The sequence below is a fragment of the Rosa rugosa genome, chromosome 4 (genome assembly GCF_958449725.1).
Source record: "Rosa rugosa chromosome 4, drRosRugo1.1, whole genome shotgun sequence".
In the NCBI taxonomy this organism is placed as follows: domain Eukaryota; kingdom Viridiplantae; phylum Streptophyta; class Magnoliopsida; order Rosales; family Rosaceae; genus Rosa; species Rosa rugosa.
The window spans coordinates 52,027,248-52,048,940 of record NC_084823.1 but is presented as its reverse complement, the minus strand read 5'-3'; the positions used below and the strand labels follow the sequence as shown (position 1 = coordinate 52,048,940).

At 39.4% G+C, this 21,693-nt stretch overlaps 3 protein-coding genes across 4 annotated transcripts; 2 read left to right on the top strand and 1 right to left on the bottom strand.

Moving 5' to 3' along the window:
• Positions 1-344: 344 nt before the first annotated feature.
• Positions 345-3,092, top strand: LOC133746576 (growth-regulating factor 8-like). 2 transcript variants are annotated; one of them, XM_062174744.1, is made up of 4 exons: positions 345-980; positions 1,120-1,272; positions 1,379-1,703; positions 1,894-3,092. In XM_062174744.1, exons 1-4 carry the CDS (start codon positions 641-643, stop codon positions 2,513-2,515), a joined length of 1,440 nt encoding a protein of 479 aa, XP_062030728.1. In that variant the 5' UTR covers positions 345-640; the 3' UTR covers positions 2,516-3,092. The 2 variants fall into 2 exon arrangements, with proteins under 2 accessions (XP_062030728.1, XP_062030727.1); XM_062174743.1 differs by having other exon boundaries at positions 347-980; positions 1,117-1,272.
• Positions 3,093-4,956: 1,864 nt separating this feature from the next.
• On the bottom strand, positions 4,957-10,565 carry LOC133745002 (disease resistance protein RUN1-like). Its single transcript, XM_062173010.1, has 4 exons — positions 10,425-10,565; positions 9,825-10,234; positions 9,619-9,729; positions 4,957-4,981 (listed from the first exon to the last, which is right to left on the bottom strand). The coding sequence occupies exons 1-4, from the start codon at positions 10,563-10,565 to the stop codon at positions 4,957-4,959; spliced, it is 687 nt and encodes a 228-aa protein (XP_062028994.1).
• A 9,790-nt stretch (positions 10,566-20,355) lies between these two features.
• LOC133743075 (probable serine/threonine-protein kinase WNK9) lies at positions 20,356-21,382 on the top strand. The gene is made up of 3 exons (XM_062170818.1): positions 20,356-20,814; positions 20,942-20,979; positions 21,082-21,382. The coding sequence occupies exons 1-3, from the start codon at positions 20,740-20,742 to the stop codon at positions 21,293-21,295; spliced, it is 327 nt and encodes a 108-aa protein (XP_062026802.1). The 5' UTR covers positions 20,356-20,739; the 3' UTR covers positions 21,296-21,382.
• The last annotated feature ends 311 nt before the right edge of the window (positions 21,383-21,693 follow it).

The following is a 21,693-nucleotide window of genomic DNA, read 5'->3' as shown; positions in this document are numbered from 1 at the left end:
CCAAAGTCTTAACATTCTCATTACCAAAGCTAAATTAATGCATTCATTCATGGGGTCCAAATTTCAAGTAGGAATTAGTTACTGCATCAACATCTCAATTCTCAACAGCCTTTGGTCCCCAAACCTCCACATAAACCCTAGGGGTCCCACAGAGTTAACGTCGTTAAAGACCATCAGTCTCTCAGTCAAGCTTAGTCAAAGTACTGAACAAAGTGAAGGACTGAGAACCAATGAGGCTTTGTGTCTGCTATGAAAACCAAAAGGCAGTACTAATCTCTAACCAATCGTCCAATCCTATGCAGTGGCGACTATAATCCACTATATTTGGGAGCTAATGGTGTTAGACATGACATGAAGTAAACGTTTATGTCTCTGTGTCTGTACAGTGCCAGCTGCTTTGTACTAGTTCTTTGTCCTTATTGCATAAAAGGAACTAATGTTGGACGCTTGGGAAGCAAAGGAAACCGCCACACTATAGCAAAACCCACTAGACTAGAAGAGCAATAGCAGAAATCAAAACAGTGTGAGGAAGTTGGAGTGTCAAATAAGATAGAGTAAGAGTGTTGTTGAAGCTGTTTCCTTTTGGGGTTTTTGGTTGGAGAAGTGAGTGAGAAAGGTAGCATCTTTCTGACTATATATCATGAAGAGTAGGAGAAATGGGTCTGTGGAAACAGAAACAGAGTGTTGTGATATTGGGTTGGGTTTGATGATGGAAACCCATCACCAATCATTTCCTTGTAAGAAGATGAATCAGATGGTGATGGTGATGCCTCATCATGAGCCTCAATTTTGCAGTGGTGGTTTTGATGGAGAAACAGCTAGTAGTAATAGTACACCTTTGTTTTATAACACAAGCAACAACAGCAACCCAGGGATTACTAATATATACAATGCTGCCTCCTCTGATTTTGGTTCAGTTGTGGTGCCAAAGAATCTGCAGCAGCCTTACTACTCTGATAGTTTGTCTTTCAGTTCCTCAGGTAAAGTTCCTTTCTTTTCACTAAGCCAATCTTTGATTGCACATGTGGTGTTTGCTTTAATGTTTCAGCTAGTACATGGGTAGAAAGATTCTATTTTTTTGACGAACATGTTCTGGTCTTTGTGGGTTTTGATCAGTAGGTGGAATGGTGAATGTGAATGTTAGAATTCCTTTTACTCCAGCTCAGAGAGAAGAGCTTGAGACACAGACTGTGATTTACAAGTATATCATGGCATGCCTCCCTGTCCCTCAACAGTTAATTCTTTCCATCACCAACAATCTATCACCAAATGGTAAATCTTTTTTGCTCTTTCTTCATCAAATGTTTGTTTCTTTGCTTGTCTCTGTTCTATAAAGTTGGGGAAGAAGAATGATGGGTTTTGTATTTCTTTTTGTTAGGAGCAAGAGACTCATCAAAAACAAGAGGAGTGAGAGACATGTTGGTGGGATTTTCTAGGAGCTTGGATCCAGAGCCATGGAGGTGTAAGAGAACCGATGGTAAGAAATGGAGGTGCTCCAGAGACATAGCTCCTGATCAGAAATATTGTGAGAGACACTGCCACAAAAGACGTTCAAGAAAGCGTGTGGAATCAATCCCCAACTTACTCAACAACAAGAATGCTAACATGCTAAATCCAAAGCCTTCATCTTTCAAGAATAACAATCAAACTCCATTTTCAAGTTCCATGGTGACTCCTGCTGCTGCATCACATGGCCAACCCAGGTGAGTTAAATATTCAAGTTTTCAATTCTCTTAATTCCCTACTGAAACTTATGACCAGATGCCATTAATTCTATACTATTTTATTGCTTGTTCTTATCTATTTGCATTTGAATGTGTCAATGTGATGTGGGTCTTTGCTATATATTTTTGTTTGGGGTAATAAATGTACTTTTTGTCTCTGACTGTGAAGAGCATTGGACTGGTTCGTGAATGGAGAAAGCGCCTCTGTTGCTGTTTCTAACCAAGAATGGGAGCAATTGATGCCATTCAAGTTGGGTTTGAAAAGCCACACCAGCAAGCGTGACACAGATGTGGATTTTCCAAAGCAACAAAATGAGAGCTCACTCAATTTGTGTAGGGGTGGTAGCCAAGGTCTGCAGAGTCAGAGGTCACATGACTATTTGGGAGGAGCTTTAAATTCAAACCAGGCGCAACAGACAAGGCATTTCATTGATGCTTGGTCCACTGAGAGAGATGGTAATGGCATTGATGAGCTTGGCCAGAGGAAGAGGGGCTCTGTTGCATTAAACCAGAAGCTGCCCCTTTCATCCCTCACTCTATCAATGTCTGGTGAGAATAGTGAAGCCAATGAAGAAAATGGAAATAGGGAAATGGGTGTTGGGGTTTTCGGTTCAGAGAGGCAGAATGTAACATGGATGAGCCCACTTTCATGGATGAGCTCAACACCTGGCGGACCTTTGGCTGAAGCTTTGTGCCTTGGCATTGCCAGTTCCACAAGAGCAACAACAACCTCTAATGGCTGTAGAAGCTCAAACGCAGATGTTAGACAAGAATTTGATTTGATTAACTAAAGATCAAGCAAAGGCGCTTTTACACCAAAATGGTAGAGGTTTGAGTTTTGAGGAGAAGTCAGAAGAAAAGAAAAATGAAACTGTTTTGATTCATTTTGTTGCCTGCATCCAATAGGAGGTTGCCAGTTGATTACCTTTAGTGTCCTTTTCTGTATTTTGTTTAGAGAAAGATGAAAAGAAAGTGCACCTGACATATGACTTACGAGTTTTGACCATATTTGAAGTTTCACAATAGGATTTTTCATTCTGATGCCACTACCAGCTAGGGTGTTCTATGACATTGAATTGCCATAGCCAAAGTCAGTGATGCTGAAAATAAACATCAATATATAGGTTTTCGACTTTTGATACACGTATGAAACATAACCAGAATGAAACCCAGGATGTAACAATGAACAATGATTTTCCCCAACATAACCACTGAACTCTGAAGAAGCAGGACACGTACAGAAATGAAGCTCATCTATGCAAATCGTTTGCCCACCCCATCATGGATCTTCTGGGCCTCAAGCAAGGCCTGATTGTAGAGGTCCTCTTATATTCTTCTGAACCTGAAGCAAGGCCTGATTGTAGAGGTCCGCCCCATTTAGAATATTTTTCCGTGCGGCCTGATTGTACAGGTCCGCCCCATCTTTATTCTTCTTTTGGTCCTCGAGGCCAGTAGAGTCCCTTTTATTGCTTTTGTTGTAAATGATAATGAATATTTATGCAATAGGTATTGCTTAATGTATGCGATTGACATACTCGTAATGTATGCGATTGACATACTTGTAATGTGCGATTGACATACATGTAATGTGCGATTGACAGACTCGTAATGTGCGATTGATTAGTATAGCTATTATGTATTGCATTTTGTATACATGATGTAACCCTATATAAACCTCATGGTGAGATGAATACAATACAATACAATACAATTTTTCCAATTCTCTACAACACGTTATCAGCACGAGCTTTAACCTTAGCCTAAGAACAAACCAAAAACCAAAAACTCGAAAATCTTCTTCATCACCGTAGCTCCTAGCCCACGCTAGCCTCACCTGCGCGCCTGCCCCTGCAGCACCTACGCGCCCCTGCGCACGCATCCCTGCTGCTCCTGCAGCACCACTGCACGTCTGCTGCCCCTGCAGCACCAACGCACACCAACTGCATCCTTCTCCTTTCCTGTGCACGTCCGTCTGCTTGCGATCCCCGAAACGTCTAGTTCGGAACCTCAGATCAAAATATTTTCTTCATCAAAGTTGTTCGCCTCTGTCTCTTCCATCTGACCTCCGAATTTCAGCCTTATCGGAGTTATTTTGAGACCTGTACACCAATCGAAGTGAAAGCTGTGCAGAAGAGAATCTGCTCCGAATTTCAACAACTCACTGCCGCAAGTGCTGCAGCTCCCTAGCCGCAAGCCTCCTGCAGCCCCTGCTGCCCCAACACGCCTACTCCAACACGCGCGTGTTCTCAAGCCTTGGACCATCACGTAAGTTTTTATAATTAAGGTTGCTGCTTTATTGTATTTTAAATTCTTTTATTTATTACAGAATTGTGAAATATATGAACATTTAATTTTGAGTATTTAATAAAGAGGAATTGTGGGGATTCACGCTTAACGAACTAAGAGCGTCCGTATGAACTAAGAGTGTTCATAATGCTTGGACTAAGAGCGTCCGTAAGCATCAAATTGTGACCATATTAAACATCATTGTTCGGTCTAATCCAAATATTCTTGGAAATCGATTTCTTGGTAGCATCAAGGCTCGGAAATCTTATATTAGTTGCCGTGGAAGTTTTTACTCCGAAACTAATCTATTCTCCTTTGGCTTTGAATGTTGAATGCAAACGTACAAAAACTCGACTTCACTAAACCAGATTCAAATGACATTTGTTATCACCGATGGGTGAATGGCGTCAAGAATCACCTCACTACTAATGAGATTCTGTGGATAAGAGCTCACAGACTAAAGATTAATTGAGAAAAATCCTCTCAACCTTCCCCGTCTCAGCGTTAATGATTGCCAAGCAACAAGCTTGTGTATAATGCTAGATGGATTACGAGGTTTCATCAACTTATGTAAGTTACTGAGAAAGCTAACAACATACTCGTGAAAAACTATAATTCAAAGGCCTGTTGGAACTAAGAGCGTTCACGAGGCGAATTATAATAGCGCACCTAAAGAAGGGCGCAAGGAGCGGAACCCTAAAAGTTAGGGGCCAACGAAATGGACGTGTAGGTTCATACAACCGCCCTACAAAGGAAGGAAAACCGCGAGATTGATAAGCGGACACGTGGCAACATTGGCCAACGTGGGAGAGGCAAAACAGGCGCCGCCGGTAGTGGTGGTGTCGCCACCAACGTCCATGGAGGATGTCCAAATGCACAAGGTGCATCTCAATTAATGGGTGAGGTAATGCTATAGATGTGGATCTTTAAAGCATTGGTTTAAGCACTAGAATACGAGTGGAAAAACAAAGCTGCACAATACAAGTGTATAAAGATATGAGAGAGCATGAGGCTTGTCTCGCAGCTGAAGAAGATTATGGAAATGACAATGACGTCAATCTCATCATTACAGACTTCAAATCTGGCGAGGAAAACAACCATGTTGATGCCGCAGATTTTGATTAAATAGTCTTTATTTTCCAAGAATTTTGTAATGGCAATATGCCTTAGTCAATAAATGACAATTGTATTAACTCTTTCTCATGTGGCACACCCAATGAAATATGATGTCTAGGAAAGTCATTGAGATTAGTGGTACTTAAGAGAGCCTCGCTCCACCAACATCTCTCTACTTCCCTGGTCATATTTGATTGGAGTTACCAAACGGATTGAGTGACTACGATTCGTCTAAGTTTGACTTTTATTTTGGATTAGACTTTGGAAACTTTGATGTAATCATTGGCTATTAATAAAGTATCAATTCTTTTACTTAATGTCTTGGACATACCTTAATTCGAACTTTATTATATAAGAGCCAATGGTTTTCATGTGGAAACACATTATGAGAATGGACAGAGTTCCTTTGCATCACCTCTAATGACTACGGACATAAACGAGTATTAGAGAAACTTATGTGTCGCTCTAGTGGGTTGTATGCAACCACTATTCGAGTTATTGAATCCAACCATGTCATGAGAGACGACTTATGGGATTCTGACACATATAGGCTTTGGCATGACCGTTTGAGACACCCAAGTCGTGACATGATGATCCGTGTATTAAAAGACTTCACACGAACATCCATTTTCAGAACGAAGAAAAGTAAGAACCAAGAATGGTTCGAGGAACTGTACATGCGCCTCATGGCGCCATGATTGTGCAAGACCGGCCACACATGGCCGGCGCCGCCTACCCCCTGCGTCAAATACATGGCATTGACGCCATAAACCCTAATTCAACTCCTCTCTCTACTTCTCAAGTCCATGTGACATTGTGGCTTAACCAAAACCTTCATTGGTTGATTATAAGGCCCATGTTTCGTTCTGTAAAGCCTGTTCTTTAGGATTGAGACCATCCTATGCAAAGAAGATTGAGGAAATAATTCCATTCTTACAAAGAATCTAAGGGAATTCTGTGGATTTGATCAACCAACTTGCGGACCGTATAGATGTTTTATGGTGTTGGTTAATACGCAAACACGCTGGTCACGTGTTGTTCCATTATCCACTCATAATGCTGCTTATACTACACTCCTAGCACATAACATATGGCTACGGGCTCACTACCCAGATCATCCCATTCAGTCAATTTGACTTGATAATGCTAGAGAGTCTACATCGAAAATTTTCGATGACTATTGTATATCATTGGGTATTGATATCAAGTATCATATTCCCATAAACACACCCAATTGGTCTGGCAGAAAAGCCACTATTAAAAGACTACGATGGTAGCCCGGATTTTGGTAATGTGCACCAATATTTCCCCTTGGGTTATGCAATATCGCATGCAGCTATGCTCATTCGTCTACGACTCATAGCAGCCACTCAACTTTTATTTGCGTTACAGCTAGTAACTGGGTTCGAGTCTAAATATCTCGTACTTATGCATATTTGAGTGTGCGGTTTATGTGCCAATTGCGCCGCCACAGCGCATCAACATGAGTCATTGCAATGAATGCATATATATATTTGTGTTGGACATAGGCCTCCAACTATAAGTCCGCTACGTAGAACCCTTGACAGGCGATCTCTTTTTCGCTGGATTTGCGAATTGTCACTTTGATGAGACAGTCTTCCCGTCGTTAGGGGGAGATTAGAACGTCAATGTTTAACAGAAACAACAGGAATTGTCGTGGTCTGTCCCCACTATGTCTCATCTTGATCCCCTAAAAATGACGAGATCACATATACCTGCTACAAACATGCCTGCAAGGATTGATGTCCCCACAAGAGGACATGGTGCCACCCAGAGAAGATGGGTACGGCACCACCACCATGGATGGTGGTATGGTGACGCCACAAGGTGGCATAATGGCGTCATAGGCCATGGGTTCCACTAAAGAGCGTAGGAGACCCATAGGTTCGATGGATTATCGCCCTAAGAAGAGAGCGAGTTTGGCACAACTTGATCCATTGATCATTGATACTCAAAATCCGTCTCATGAGAATATTTTGGATTGTGGTTATGTCCAAGAGACATCGTTAGGGGACGCCTCAATGTTAGAACCAATTCCACTAAAGAGCGTAGGAGACCCATAGGTTCGATGGATTATCGCCCTAAGAAGAGAGCGAGTTTGGCACAACTTGATCCATTGATCATTGATACTCAAAATCCGTCTCATGAGAATATTTTGGATTGTGGTTATGTCCAAGAGACATCGTTGGGGGACGCCTCAATGTTAGAACCAATTCCTGAGAATATAGAGATCTCTACGAACTACACTAGTGTACATGAGGACGTGGAATTATTGAGACCAATGACATCGAACCTTACTCCGTTGAAGAATGCCAACGTAGAGAAAATTGGCATAAATGGAAAGATGCGATCGAGGTTGAATTGGATTCACTAACGAAGAGGAAGGATTTCAGGCCTGAGATGCCAACACCTCCTAACATAAAACCTATTAACATTAATAGGTCTTCGTTATATAGCGTGATGAGAAAAAAAGATGATAATCTCGCCTTATGGCGCAAGACTTCTCACAAAACGCCTTGGAATCTACTACGAGAAGACATATTCTCTCGTAATGGATGTCATTGCACTCCACTACCTTGTCAGTTTGGTAGTTTCCAAATAACTGAACATGCAGCTTACGAATGTGGTCACTACGTATCTCTATGGGGATCTAGATACGGAATATAATGAAGGTTCTTGTGGACTTCATTTACCCAAGTCAAGTGGCTCTAGACCACGGAGCGTGTTTGCAACGAGGTTGAAATGCTCACTAAAATGACTACTTGATTGGGAAGGGATATGATGAACTATGCCCACGCGTTTCCATGACAAGTTCCGGATTTGCAATTGTCGCGGTTTATGTTGATAAACATAATTGGAACCCTTGAGAGTTAAGGGAAACCGTTGAACACCTGAAATATGAGTTTGAGAGGAAGGACCTTGGGAGAACACCGTTTTGTCTAGATTCAGAACTTGTATACCGTGTCAATAGATGCTTAGGCATTTTGATAAAGTCAAAGATGCACTCCCATGGTCGTCCGTAATCTTGGCCCTAAAAGGGATCTGTTTCGTCCCAGGGATGATGAGGAAGACGTGTTAATAGCAGAAGTGCTTAATTACTTATGTACAATAGGCGCATTATTGTACTTAGCACAATACAAGACCAGACACCTCAATTATTATGAACTTGTTGGCTAGATATAGCCCCGCGCCAACGCAACGCCATTAGATTGGTATAAAGACAATCTTTCGATACTTGAGAGGTACGATTGATATGGGCTTGTTTTATCCCTACAGAGAGAAAAAAAATGACGGAAGTGTGGGATCGGATCCCACAAGGCAAAATGCCACCTTCCGTGCTCCTCCTCCCTCCATCAAAATGACAACGATGTCTTGATGGGTTTTGCTGATGCAGGGTATCTCTCTGACCCTCACAAAGGTCGCTCTCAAACGAGTTATGTATTTACAATGGGAAGCACAGCGATATCTTGGAGGTCTACAAAGTAGACCCTTGTTGCTACTTCCTCAAATCATGCAGAGATTATTGCTCTACATGAAGCCGTGCGAGAATGCATATAGCTAAGGTCTGTAGTTAGACACATTCGAGGAACTTGTGGTTTGAAGTCCACCACAGATGAACCTACATGCATTTATGAAGATAATGCAGCTTGTATTGAGCAAATGAAATTAGGTTTCATCAAGGGCGACAACACCAAGCATGTATCGCCTAAGTTCTTATACAATCAGCAACAACAAGCACTTCTAAATATTGAAGTGAACCAAATCCGATCAGAGGATAATGTAGCGGACTTATTTACTAAGTCGTTACCAAAATCCACCTTCGAGAAACATGTGAAGAGCATCGGATTGAGAAAGTTATCCGAACTCCCATGATTGTAACAATCAGGGGGAGATATTGACATCAGGGGGAGGCATGATGTCTACATGTTCGATCTCAAAGAGTGAATGACGTGTTGTGCTCTTTTTTCCCTTCGACTAAGGTTATTTTTGTCCCACAGGGTTTTTGTTACCTGGCAAGGTTTTTAGTGAGGCAACGATCAAAGCGTCATCACCGAGTTTGAGCGGCACAAGGGGGAGTGTTGAAGGAACACGACTACTCCACATTCACGCGCGTTGTGCTCTTTTTCTCCTTCAACCAAGGTTGTTTTTCCCACAGGGTTTTTATTACTTGACAAGGTTTTTGACGAGGCAACTTAAAAGCGCATAGCAAAGGCAACACTATTGACATGGAATATCCAAGGGGGAGTGTTGTAATGATAATGAATATTCATGCAATAGGTATTGCTTAATGTATGCCATTGACATACTCGTAATGTATGCGGTTGACATACTTGTAATGTGCGATTGACATATGTGTAATCTGCGATTGACAGACTCGTAATGTGCGATTGATTAGTATAGCTATTATGTATTGCCTTTTATACACATGATGTAACCCTATATAAACCTCATGGTGAGATGAATACAATACAATTTTTCCAATTCTCTACAACAGCTTTCATCTTCTTTCGTCTTTTGGTCGTTGAGGCCGACAACATCTAATATCTCTCTAACAATCTTCTCGATAAAATCAGATTCATACCTGTCAATTTGAAAACATATACAGAAAATACGTGATCAGATGTGTGTGTGTGTTTGTATAGGTGATTAACCAACGATATATTGTATTTAACATACCCGTCCACATAAGTCCATCCAGACAAATTTGCTACTTGTGTAAGAGCTGCCCTCCATATGGGGACCCTGTCCTTGTTGTATTTCAACCCGGCAAGGGCTTGACCAAAACTACCAGTTTGATGTCGTACATGTGCAGGATCCACTTTGTAAAAAACTAGGATAACAATCTGCTGCTTTGATTTTTGACATTCAAGGATCTTAACAAGTTCATCCAAGCACCAACTTGACGAAGCGTAGTTTTCAGAGCATATAACCACATAAATCTTTGAAACTTCTATTCCACGAAGAAGTGCTGCTGATATGTTTTCTCCTCTCTTGAGTGTACGATCATCAAAGAAAGTCTTGATTTTCTCTCTATCGAAAGCCTTGTACAGATTATATATGTAAAACCCAAGCGCGTATAAGTACCTCTAAAACTCAAAAACACATCATGCATGCCTGGATGAGTGAGAGTGATAGAATTCAACAATAATCAGAATCTCAGAAAAATTGAAGAAGAGAAGCATGACTGTATTGCAAAACTGAGTTCTCTAATACAATGAAAAACGACAGCTAAAGTTCCTTTATAACTCTACTTCTAAATCTTGCTTTTGTAATTACATTTTTACCCTTAACACCCCCCCTCAAGCTGATGGGAGGGAACACATCAGATTGCACGAAGTAATAAAATGTTGGGATTATGATAGGAGTGAAATTGTTTGCTTCAGCCAGGAGGAATGAGCGGCAGTAACTGAGAACCATTGTCATGTGGCCAAGATAGACACATACTTGGTTGAGAAGAGACAGAAGTAGCCTTAGCTTGAAATTGTGCAGAAGATGGTGATTGTAAACCATAGTGATGCCGATGAAAACACTCTGCTGCACTATGACCCCTCTTGAAGCAAATCTGACACTGCATATAAGATCCAGAGGTAATAATTTTCCTAGGAGATTATCTCTGGGAGCATACTAGAGCAGTGTGACACTTGTTATTGCAGATTTGACAGGCTTCAGGAGTATTACTGATCCCATTTGAGAAACCATAACCATTGAGACCTCCAAAGTTCTTATTCCCCAAACTACATGAATTATCATATAAGCTAGAAGTCCTATCATGAGTATAATCATAGTTGTTGTGATTTCTGTAATAATTCCACCCACTATTCTGATAACAAACTCTAGCTCTTCTTCTTTGGTCAAAACACTTGTAAGCACCAACAATGGAGTTAAAATACCTAGCTTGCTGAGCAACTTGAGGAGAAGGATGTGTACCATTTTGCTGAATAAGACCAGTTTTTGGCTGAGAAATTCCACCGTTGTAAAGAACTTCACTTGTTGGAACAACATTTGAACCAAGAGGATAAACAATGGAGCCAACAGATTCATGTGAACCAAGAGGATAAAAAATGGAACCAACAGATGCATTGGGAGTGGATGTCACCATATGATCATTACTTGACATAAGGGGTAGCCCAAAAACAAATGCAGTAACATAGTTGGTACTATTAGGCATGACAGTCTGTTGAGGTACACAAGTAAACTGAGTAATTGGAGAAACTTGAGTAGCAAGATGTGTACCAGGAGAATATTCGAAACACTGCCCTGCATCAGATCTTGTATGGTTCTCAGGATTGACAACAACTGCAGTCATGGGAGCAGGAGGAAATGATCTTGATTCTTGAACAATATCAGACTCAACATCCAACAATAATGTGCGAAGCTCGCTTAGAGAAATTGGCGTCTCTCGAGCTCTGATGATAGTCTTTATGGTTGCAAAGTCAACAGGCAATCCATTTAGGATCAGAAACACTATATCTTCATCAGGGATGAGAACTCCAGCAACAGACAGTTGGTCCCGAACAGTTTTAAAACGTTCCATATACTTGTCAATACTATCTTTACCTTTCTGAAATTTCTGCAATGAGGTCTGGAGCTCGAAAGCTTTGAACTTTGAAAGTTTAGCATACCTCTCATAAAGCGAAAACCAAACTTCTTTTGAGGTTTTGCTCCCAACAATAAAAGAAAGAGCATTAGGAGACAAAGTACCAGCTATTAATGTCATTAAAGCAGAGTCATTCTTCCTCCAAGTCTTATACTCTTGTGTAAGCTCTGAGGTAAGACTACCCTCTTCTATGACTTTGTATTGTGGAGGACAAGGAATAGTTCCATCAATATATCCCATAAGATCACATCCTACCAACATAGACTCTAGCATAAATCTCCAAGTAACGTAATTAGTGTCATCTAGTTGAACTGTAATTAGATTGTAGAAATTGGACAGTAGACAATTTTGTAACACAGTACTGTTGTCCATGATGCAAGGTAACACAGAAGTGTAAAAGAACCAGAAAGAGACTCACAAATCTTCACAGTTCAGTTCTTTTTCAACTTTCTTTCTCAATCCCAAATAATTCTGATCAGGTTAAATTGTAGATTGTAGACCAGAGTAAACAATGATGTCAAAGGAATATCAATGCAGAATTATGTATCTCAACAATCCTTGTGACAACCTAATAATGCAAAGTGTATATAAATTTTTTTTTTTTTTTGACAAGAACAATCACATCAACACTTCATCAGTTTTCTTGACGATACATCAAAATACACTTCTTCCTTTCACCAATTTTCATTAATCAACAACCAAATTCTAGAATAAACCTCGATTCATAACGAAGAGAACAACTGAACTAAAATCCCTAAAATTCTAGGGTTTTGAAGTATCAAATGCTAAAAGTTGCAGAGATTTCTGAGATTCTTGTATCTTCAACTATAACTTCCAGTAATCATATACTCAAAACTGAAATCCAAAGCTTCGATAATATGAACAATAGCTAAATTTTAACAAAAATCTTCCAAATCGATGATGAACTTATCTGAATCTTGAGCCGGAATTGAACGAACAGTCTGCTAGCTTGAACAAATTGTAGTAAAAGTGAGGAGAAACTTGATTCTTGATGATTTTTCTTGACAAAAACTAGGTCACAGATCGACCTGAGCTCTTGATACCATAATAGAATTCAACAATAATCAGAATCTCAGAGAAATTGAAGAAGAGAAGCATGACTGTATTGCAAAACTGAGTTCTCTAATACAATGAAAAACGACAGCTAAAGTTCCTTTATAACTCTACTTCTAAATCTTGCTTTTGTAATTACATTTTTACCCTTAACAGAGAGAAGTCAGAGAACTAGAGGAAGAAGAGGCTTCCTTGTAGGCCATATTTGGAAGGGAAGATCCGAGTTCTTACATTGCTTTTCAGACAACTAAAATCTCTCAAAAGAGTTGTAAGCCAGCCTCTCATGCTTGGCTCTATATATGCGCCTGGCAGTTTCATCTACCATGTGAACTTAAATAAAGACAGTCCATCACAATTCTCTATCTCAAATTATCTCTTCTTCCTCTTCTGGAGACACCACCCAAACAGAGTTGACATCAGCTGTGTCCGTCTTTTCAGAAAGGAAGGAGCCCTCTCCTAACTCCTAATGTTCTCTTTGGAAAGATCAGCTGATTAGGTGTCATGTTTCATTCACAGCTAGGCCACGTTCATGCTTATTTGTAAGAGCACAAAACGTTGTGATTCCATTCACCTCCGTCTTAAGTTTAAGCAACGACCCATTGTTAGCGTGAATCACTCTTCTCCCCAAATCAAGAGTGATTCACCAATCTTAATCAAGTCCTGATTGTGTGCTCTGTTCATAATTGTATTTAATGTAGAATCCTTCTCAAAGTCAACTGTAAAACATATAGCCGTGACCTGTTGGTTAGCTAGCCTAACTAACACTGTGGAGGTCACGGGTTCAAATCTCACTGACATTATGGATGGGGTGGGGTGGGGAGTTACATTGTCGTCCAGAGTCAAAAAAAAAAAAATATATATATATATATAACTTTGCTCAGGTGCGGATATCCGCACCTAAGAAAAAAGGTACGGATTTCCAGTTTTGACCCACTTTTCGATCATATTTTCACATCTTAACCGTTCAGTTTTTAGGTCCTAATGTATAGATCACCTCTACAAAATTTCAGCCAAATTGGTAATCGTTAAGGCATCCAAAACTGCAATTTACAACAATGTACACGAACGGTTCCGGTTCGGCAGATTACCTAAGAAAAACTGCGGACGTCCGCAGTGGAGAAGTGTTGTGTATATATATATAATATATAGATCTCATATGGGAAAAATGAGACCTTGCATATGAGTTTATAAGTGTTTGGGCCACTCCATTCATTGCCAATTGGTTTTGGATGTGAACCCCAGATTATTTTATCATAATATCGTAGCGGGTTATCCCACGTGTGCATGCCTCACGGCCACACGGGCTCCATGTCACTCAAAGTTATCCACATGTATGGCTTGAAAATTCACCATGCGGGGGCGTGTTGAGAATATATAAATCCCACATGAAAAAAAATTGGACTTTGTCTATGGGTTTATAAAGGTTTGGGACCCCAGCTTACTTTATCACCCATGGTGACTTGGTGAAAGAAAAAAGTTTATATCTATCAGCAGTTGACTTTTGCTACATATTTTTCTGCATAATAATGTATTAGTGTCAAATTTTAATAACCACGCATGTGTACCGGTTTACATTTTTTGTTTAAGCTATAGCCTATAGCACACTGATTTTGACCATTTCTACATAAAAAATATTTTAGTATAAGAGCAAATGCACCAATGAACCTAGGGCAATTGTTGATTTGCCTATTAAATTGGTACTGCCAGTCCACTATTCATTCTAAATTGGCAATTGCCTCTGGTTACACAATGCACCAATAAAAGGCAAGTTACCTGTCAATTCTATATTCATTCATTAATTTATTTATATACGAACGAAACTAAATTTGTAATTTGATATATTAATCAATCTTAAATGATAATAATGGTACACTAATTAATCTATCCATTTAATAATGGCAAAGTATTTATGAGAATTTAAATGGTAACATTTGACAAAATAATTAATGATATTTAATAAGATTCGAAAAAGATGAGCAATTATAAATAAATTATTGTTGAAATAATGGACAATTTGAGCACTTGCTTTAGTGGTTCAAAGGCTTTGTTCAAAATTTGACTGAGAGGGAGGGAGTTTGATTCTCTTTTGAAGCAATTTTTTCCAAACTTGAAGCCAAGTTTCCTTTCAAACCAAAAAGGATCAGAAAAGGACGTCCGCAATGCAGCAAAAGTGCGGACGTCCATGCTTTCGCCGCGATTAGGCCCTGACGGCTAGCATTGCTCTTGCCGAATGGAGACCATGGGCATCCCGGACGGCGTCACCATGATGATGTGGGCCAAGGTGATCGAGGTCGAAGGTCTGGGAGGCGAGCTCACCTGAAACTTCAAGCCCGATCAAGATCGAACGCCGATGAGTCCATCGGCAAGAAGAGGCTTAAGATAGAGGCCTAGTCTCCATCCGACAAGAGCAGTGCTGCTATCGGCACCTAATCGCGGTAATAGCATGGACGTCAGCACTTTTGCTGCACTGCGGACGTTTGCCTCAGAACACGCCCACACACAAGGGCGGAACCAGGATTAAGAGTTTGGGGGGGTCCAAATGTAAAAACACTCTTTTTGTCATCCTAAACATAAAATTGAAGTATAAAAATAACAAATAATTAACAGTAGTTAATGTCTTTTTGCAACCATATTGAAGTTCTTGCCGGATCAAAATTACAAAATTAAATATCAACCAAATACAAAAGGTAAGATTAAAGGAATTCATATATTGAGGTATGATATTAAAAGAGAAAGGATAGATTATATAGTGGTGGGGGTTGCGTTCAAAACTTCAAATATAGTATAGCTCTAATAATCAAGGTATTCATGATCGGCAAGGGTCAACTAATTAAGGAAGTATTCAAATTGGCAGGGGTCCGGACCCCCCCAGACCCTTACACAGTTCCGCCACTGCCACACACACACATATATATCAAGAAAGAACCATTGATCTTTTAGCTTTCTATGCAAGAATTGTGTTTATAAAAAAAATTCAACCAAATCCATAACGGGACTGAAATTCACATTCTCTAATGGGTTAAATACTGCTTACTCCCTATACTTATAGGGTTTCATCGTTTCAGTCCCTGACCTTCGAATTTCACCTAAAAAGTCTCTGAACTCCCAATTTCCTCCCAATTGGTCCCTGCCGTCAAGCATCCGTCAAAAACTCCGTGATCTTTCCCTAAAAAGTCTATTATACCCTCATTTACTTAAAATATATATATATATATATATATTTCTCTTCCTCTCTTTTTTTTCTTTTTTTCTTTTTTTCTTTTTACCTCTTCTTCTTCTTCCGGCTCTCTCGCCTCCTTCTGTTCATCTCCTCATCAAAATGGTTCCAATCCACAGACCTTTTAGAGGTGAAATGAAAAAAAGAAATAAAAGAGAGAGAAAAAATAAATTTTAAAAAACAAAGTAAGTGAGGGCATAATAGACATTTTTGGCAACTTTAACAGAAAATTTTGACGGCATGGACCAATTGGGAAGAAATTGAGAGTTTATGGACTTTTTAGGTGAAATTCAAATGTCAGAGACTGAAACGATGAAACTCTATAAGTATAGGGAGTAAATAAAATTTAATCCTTCTCTAATTTATAATTCACACTTCCTATTTCCTTCTTTGGTCAAAATTATCATAAAAAGACTGAGTTGTCATTTTAAAGAATCATTTGTGGGACCCAATTTTCGGTCACATATCAGCATCTCTCTACATTACATTAAATTGGTATTACTTTGAATATAAAAAATAAAAATATAAAAAAAATAATAAATAAATAAACTAATTTGGTCAAAATTATCATAAAAAGACTGAGTTGTCATTTTAAAGAATCATTTGTGGGATCCAATTTTCGGTCACATATCAGCATCTCTCTACATTACATTAAATTGATGTTACTTTGAATATAAAAAAAAACTGAGTTGATCATATCTATATAATTTTCCGGGTAACTAGGGAGAAGATTTCTTCTTCATGAAAGAAGGCCCCTTTAAGGGCTTGCTTGTCTTGCAGTGCTAACATGTACTAGTTTAAAGGACAAAATATTGTTTACTCCCTATACTTATAAGTAGGGCTGGGCATAACACACCGGAAATCCGGTAACCGACCAGACCGCCCAGGATTTTCCGGCTTGGAAACCGGATCGACCAAAAATGGTGTCGTTTTGAAGTCTCACCGAACCGAACTGATTCATAACGGTTCGGAATCGGGTCCAGCTGTTGAACCGCCCGAGTTAAACCGCCCGAACCGCATTTTTATTTAAATTAATTTTTATTACTTGTCTAATTATGATTGGTCATAAACCAAGCTTACATAGACTTGTATGCACCCAATCTGCAGAAACCCTAACACCCTCAAAGCCTAGCCGCACGACCTCATTTGCCAAAACTGTCTTCAGTACACTCTCCCAACTCTCTCAACATCAAGAGAGATCTCTCTCGACCTCTCCCAACTCTCTCGACATCTCTAAAAGATCTTCTCTCTAAATCTTGCGAAGGTAAATCTCTTCTCTTCTCTTCTTTAAATCTCTTCTCTTCTCTCTCGGCAAATTTTGATTTTCTATTTTGTTGCTTTCTGTTGGGATTGTTGAATACTTGGATAGATGATTTGAGCGTTTTTCATTCGCCTATCGCGTAACAATCAACACGGTCATCAAAGATGGGAAGTATTTACGTCCCGGTTTATCGTACCTCGGGGATTACGAGCTAACTAAGAATCCTTTGGTCCTAGGTCACTGAAAATCACAAATAAAAATAGAAAAAATGCTAAACAAGGCACCGAGCCTCATTCAAGCATGACTTTGCATCACACAAAGTCACATAGACGGCCTTGCACCAAGCAAGGCCTAGATAGGGCCGTGAAACACACAAAAGTGCTTGTAATGCTCACGCCCACATGGATTTACAAATGAATGGTAGTGGGAAAGTCACAATATTTTTTGGATTTTCATAAATGATAAATACACTAACTAACTACGACATAAAAATAAGATAGATAGAAGGATGGGATGCATCGCATCAAGGGTCACCATGGAATTTAAGGTTCTCCACACAAATCTAAAATCATATGGAATGACGATGATTAATTCAAATGATGCTTCAAATGTTTTGTCGGATTTCCATTTAGCATTAAGAGGTCGAAAAGAAAGCTAAATTGATTGTCATAAAATAGTAGTCAAACCCTAAGCAAAAATAAGAAGAATAAAGAATACTTAGTTTTTGGCTACCCTATACTAGTCTCAAACCTTATGCCTTGTTAGGGCCATAAGTGCTCAAAACTAAATGCTTTAGGTTTCGACAATCGATTGTAACACACTCTAGCAACTATCACCACAAATAATAAGGTCGAAAAAAGTACTTGTGATAACAATTACCCTACCCAACAATTCCGAATACTATTCCGACAATCAAGGGTAATAATACTCAAAATTGGGTGACTTGAGAACCACAATCTAAGAAATCCAAATGGAAATAGAGATATGCAATGGGCAAATTAATTCCACCATACTCATGCCATAATCTAAATTGAAATATAAATTCCCCAATTTAATATTCCAATTCCAACACACCAAACATAGATTAAGGAGGGGAAAACCTAAACCATACATCTAGAGTGAAGAAATTAAAGCAAGAGTACACAAATCATATGAATAAACATCAATTTTATTAATTCCTCAACAAAACCATATAAAACTAAACTTGGGTTTCAAAACCCTAAAACCATGAGAGGTCACACACAAGTATATATCAATACACATCAAACAACACCATAAGCAAGAAATAAGAGAGAGAAAGAAGAGGGAAAGAGAGGAGAAATCCATGAAATTTAAGGCAAAGCTTGTCACTAGCTATTGTCATAACTTCATGGCTTCTCTTGCTACCCTTATGAAGCCATGGTGTAGAGATGGTGGCCTAGATACCGGAAATGTGTGTGCCTCCTCCTTGTGCAAGCTTACATGTGAAGAATGGGGGATGAAGAAGAGAGGAAGAGGTGAGAAGGGAGAGAAGTCCCAAATTCGGCCAAAAGGTGTGTGCAAAGGTGCTTAAATACCCCCTTGGGTTCAAGGGTCAAGATTAGACTTATACCCTAGATCCAAGGGCTCAAAAACAAGTAGAAAAAGGGTAAAAATAAAAGACTAAAACAACCTAATAAAAATATAGAGAATTAGGAGATTAGAAAACATTTTGGAAAATAAAAAGAAAACCGGAGGGTAAAAGTGTAAGTGAGTGTGTGCCTAGTGTGAACACAAATAAATATTTTCATCCATCCACATGTGTGATGTGTGTGAAGTGTGGCCCACTAATTATTATTGTCATTACATCAATTTTGAATTTGAAAGTTAAATACAAAGATGTAATACAAATGGGCTTGGGTCTTCACTTGTGTGCTTCTTTGGTCTTGGGCCTTGGACTTCATGCTATCGGGCCAAGTTGACTTGGTTGACCCGATGGTCAACCATTTGACTTTTTGTCCTTTAGTCGGAAGTTGACATTTTGCTCAAATTCGCTACTTCTTTCGTCTTTTTCCTCTCTTGACCATAATTTCCTACAAATGAAGAAAACAAAGTAATACTACGAAATAATGCTTGAGTATTCGCTAATTTCAAGGTAATTAGGGCTAAAAACACACGTACATTGCGTGTGAATCAATAGATCCAGCCAAAGAGAATTCTAATGATGAAGATTGAAGAATGGAGGCCGAAGCAATTTTCCGGCATGTTTTAGACTTATAGCTTGTAATTTCCTGCTGGTTTTATGTATGACGTATGAACTATGAAGTTTGATGGTGTGTAACTGTGTATTGTGTTGAACTGCACTTTGCCTTGTTGGTTTTAATTTGATCAGTTTGAACTTTGCATTTTGATACTTTCATGAAGTGTTGAACTGTTGATTGTTCACTTGCAGTTTGGATTTTATGATGAATGTTTTGAACTGCAGTTTCAATTGCAGTGTTGAACTGAAGAATTGATGAATGTTTTTCATGAATGTATTGGGCCTGGTCTTTAGGGCCTCAAATGGTGATTAAAGAAGGCTGTTACTGGGCCTAAAGAAATCGGTTACCGAACCGCATTTCGGTGTAACCGAAAAATGCGGCCCAGCCCACTGAAAAACCGGTTGCGGTTCCGAAAATAGCCAAACCGCAAAATACGGTGCGGATGCGGTTTGGGCCTCAAACCGGGTCGACCCGCACCGAGCCCAGGCCTACTTATAGGGAGTAGACGTTTCAGTCCCTCGCCTTTCAATTTCACCTAAAAAGTCCTTAAACTCTCCAATTTCACCAAATTGGTCCTTGCCGTCAATTCTTCGTCAAAATCTCCGTTAAATTGCTGACTTGGCATTCCTTACACGCTGAAATGTCTATTATACCCTCACTTATTTTTTCTTTTATATTTATTTATTTTTTCTCTCTCTTTTTTTTTCTTTTTTTCTTTTTACCTATTCTTCTTCCAGCTCTCTCTCCTCCTCTGTTTATCTTCGTCTTCTTCTTCTTCCAAAAACTACCAGCTCTCTCTCTCTCCATCAATTCAACCTCCACACTAGTACTGGCCAGAACCGATAATTCATCAACCAGCTCGCCCGTCGAGTTGCTTCTTAAACACGACGAGCTATTCACCTTTTGCGTTCCCGGATCCCCGAATTTGGGTCGGGTACAAGCATTTCTAGCAGATCTGCTTCTTCCACTCCTTCTTCTTCTCCTTCTCTTTCTCACTACCCTCACTCTTCTTCTTGAACATGTCCCTCTACCGCTTTGATGCGATCAGCACCGGAGCTGCAGTTGACACCTGGGCCTCCAGTGCTGGGTCCGGGGCAGAAATCTCTTCTGAGTTGGGTTGCGGGTTCTCGTGGGCGGGGACGAGGAGAAGAGAGAGAATAACACCGTCTACGAATAGCTAATCGACGAATAGAAATTTGAAATTAGCTACATAGAAACAAGGAATGAATGGTGTTAATGCTTCTGATAAGGATTACCCAGAGTTTGTTAAGGTTGATCCTACGGGAAGATATGGAAGAGTAAGCACCTATTCTCATGTTTTCATTGCCATTATGGTGTTTTTTGTTGATATTGAATTTGGGGTCTTGTTTTTGCCTCCATATATTTGAACTCGATCAATTTGATTATGTTCAATGCTTTTTGCAGTATAATGAAATTCTGGGCAGAGGAGCTTCAAAGACAATGTATGATTTCAATACCCTTTTCAAGTTTATGCACAAGTTTGAAACTTTTTGATGTAAAAGTATGAACTTTGTATTCATTGTTGTGTTTTTTGGTTGTTTCAGATATAAAGCCTTTGATGAGTATGAAGGGATTGAAGTGGCATGGAACCAAGTGAACCTTTATGAGTTTTTGAGGAACCCTGAAGACCTTAAGAGCCTCTACCGCAAAATTCATCTACTCAATACCTTAAATTATAATCACATCATGTTGAAGAAAGATAATCTGACCTCTCCTCTCCTCTATTCTTTCTACCCTTTTTGTTTTTCTGAGTTTTGAATCTTTTCTTCTTTATCGAAGGTCTGGAGATGGAGAGAGAGCTGGTTGTTTTTGGAAGAAGAACATGAAAATTGTTGGGTAAGTGAGCAATCTCTTAGAGTGTTTGGGTAAGTGGGGTTAATTAACCCTAAAATTGGGTAAATGATCATTTTCCCAAGACTAAATACTACTTAACAGTAAGTACGAAAATGATCTGAAGTATAATTAATTTAGAGTTGTCAAGGTGTTTAGCAGTCAAGCATGATCGGTAAGATACCGCGTTAGCTTCTTCATTAGATTTTTTTTTTCTTTTTTGGCAGAAGACTAGATGGAGGAGGAGCAGCAGCTCCCTATCTCAGCAATTTATTAAAAGAAGAAAAATAGCAACTTAGGAGGGGACCAAAGCCTACAAAGCCAAT

Bases quoted from the DNA above. Each gene is read 5' to 3' on its own strand.
- LOC133746576 (XM_062174743.1), top strand. From the start codon at position 641: ATGAAGAGTAGGAGAAATGGGTCTGTGGAAACAGAAACAGAGTGTTGT. The intron at 1,273-1,378 runs GTAAATCTTTTT...TCTTTTTGTTAG, and splicing joins CAACAATCTATCACCAAATG to GAGCAAGAGACTCATCAAAA. The intron at 1,704-1,893 runs GTGAGTTAAATA...CTGACTGTGAAG, and splicing joins GCATCACATGGCCAACCCAG to AGCATTGGACTGGTTCGTGA.
- LOC133745002 (XM_062173010.1), bottom strand. From the start codon at position 10,565: ATGGTTCTCAGTTACTGCCGCTCATTCCTCCTGGCTGAAGCAAACAAT. The intron at 9,730-9,824 runs GTATGTTAAATA...TCAAATTGACAG, and splicing joins GGATGGACTTATGTGGACGG to GTATGAATCTGATTTTATCG. The intron at 4,982-9,618 runs GTATTGTATTCA...TGTATTGTGCAG, and splicing joins TGTAGAGAATTGGAAAAATT to CTTTGTTTTTCCACTCGTAT.
- LOC133743075 (XM_062170818.1), top strand. From the start codon at position 20,740: ATGAATGGTGTTAATGCTTCTGATAAGGATTACCCAGAGTTTGTTAAG. The intron at 20,815-20,941 runs GTAAGCACCTAT...TGCTTTTTGCAG, and splicing joins CTACGGGAAGATATGGAAGA to TATAATGAAATTCTGGGCAG. The intron at 20,980-21,081 runs GTATGATTTCAA...TGGTTGTTTCAG, and splicing joins AGAGGAGCTTCAAAGACAAT to ATATAAAGCCTTTGATGAGT.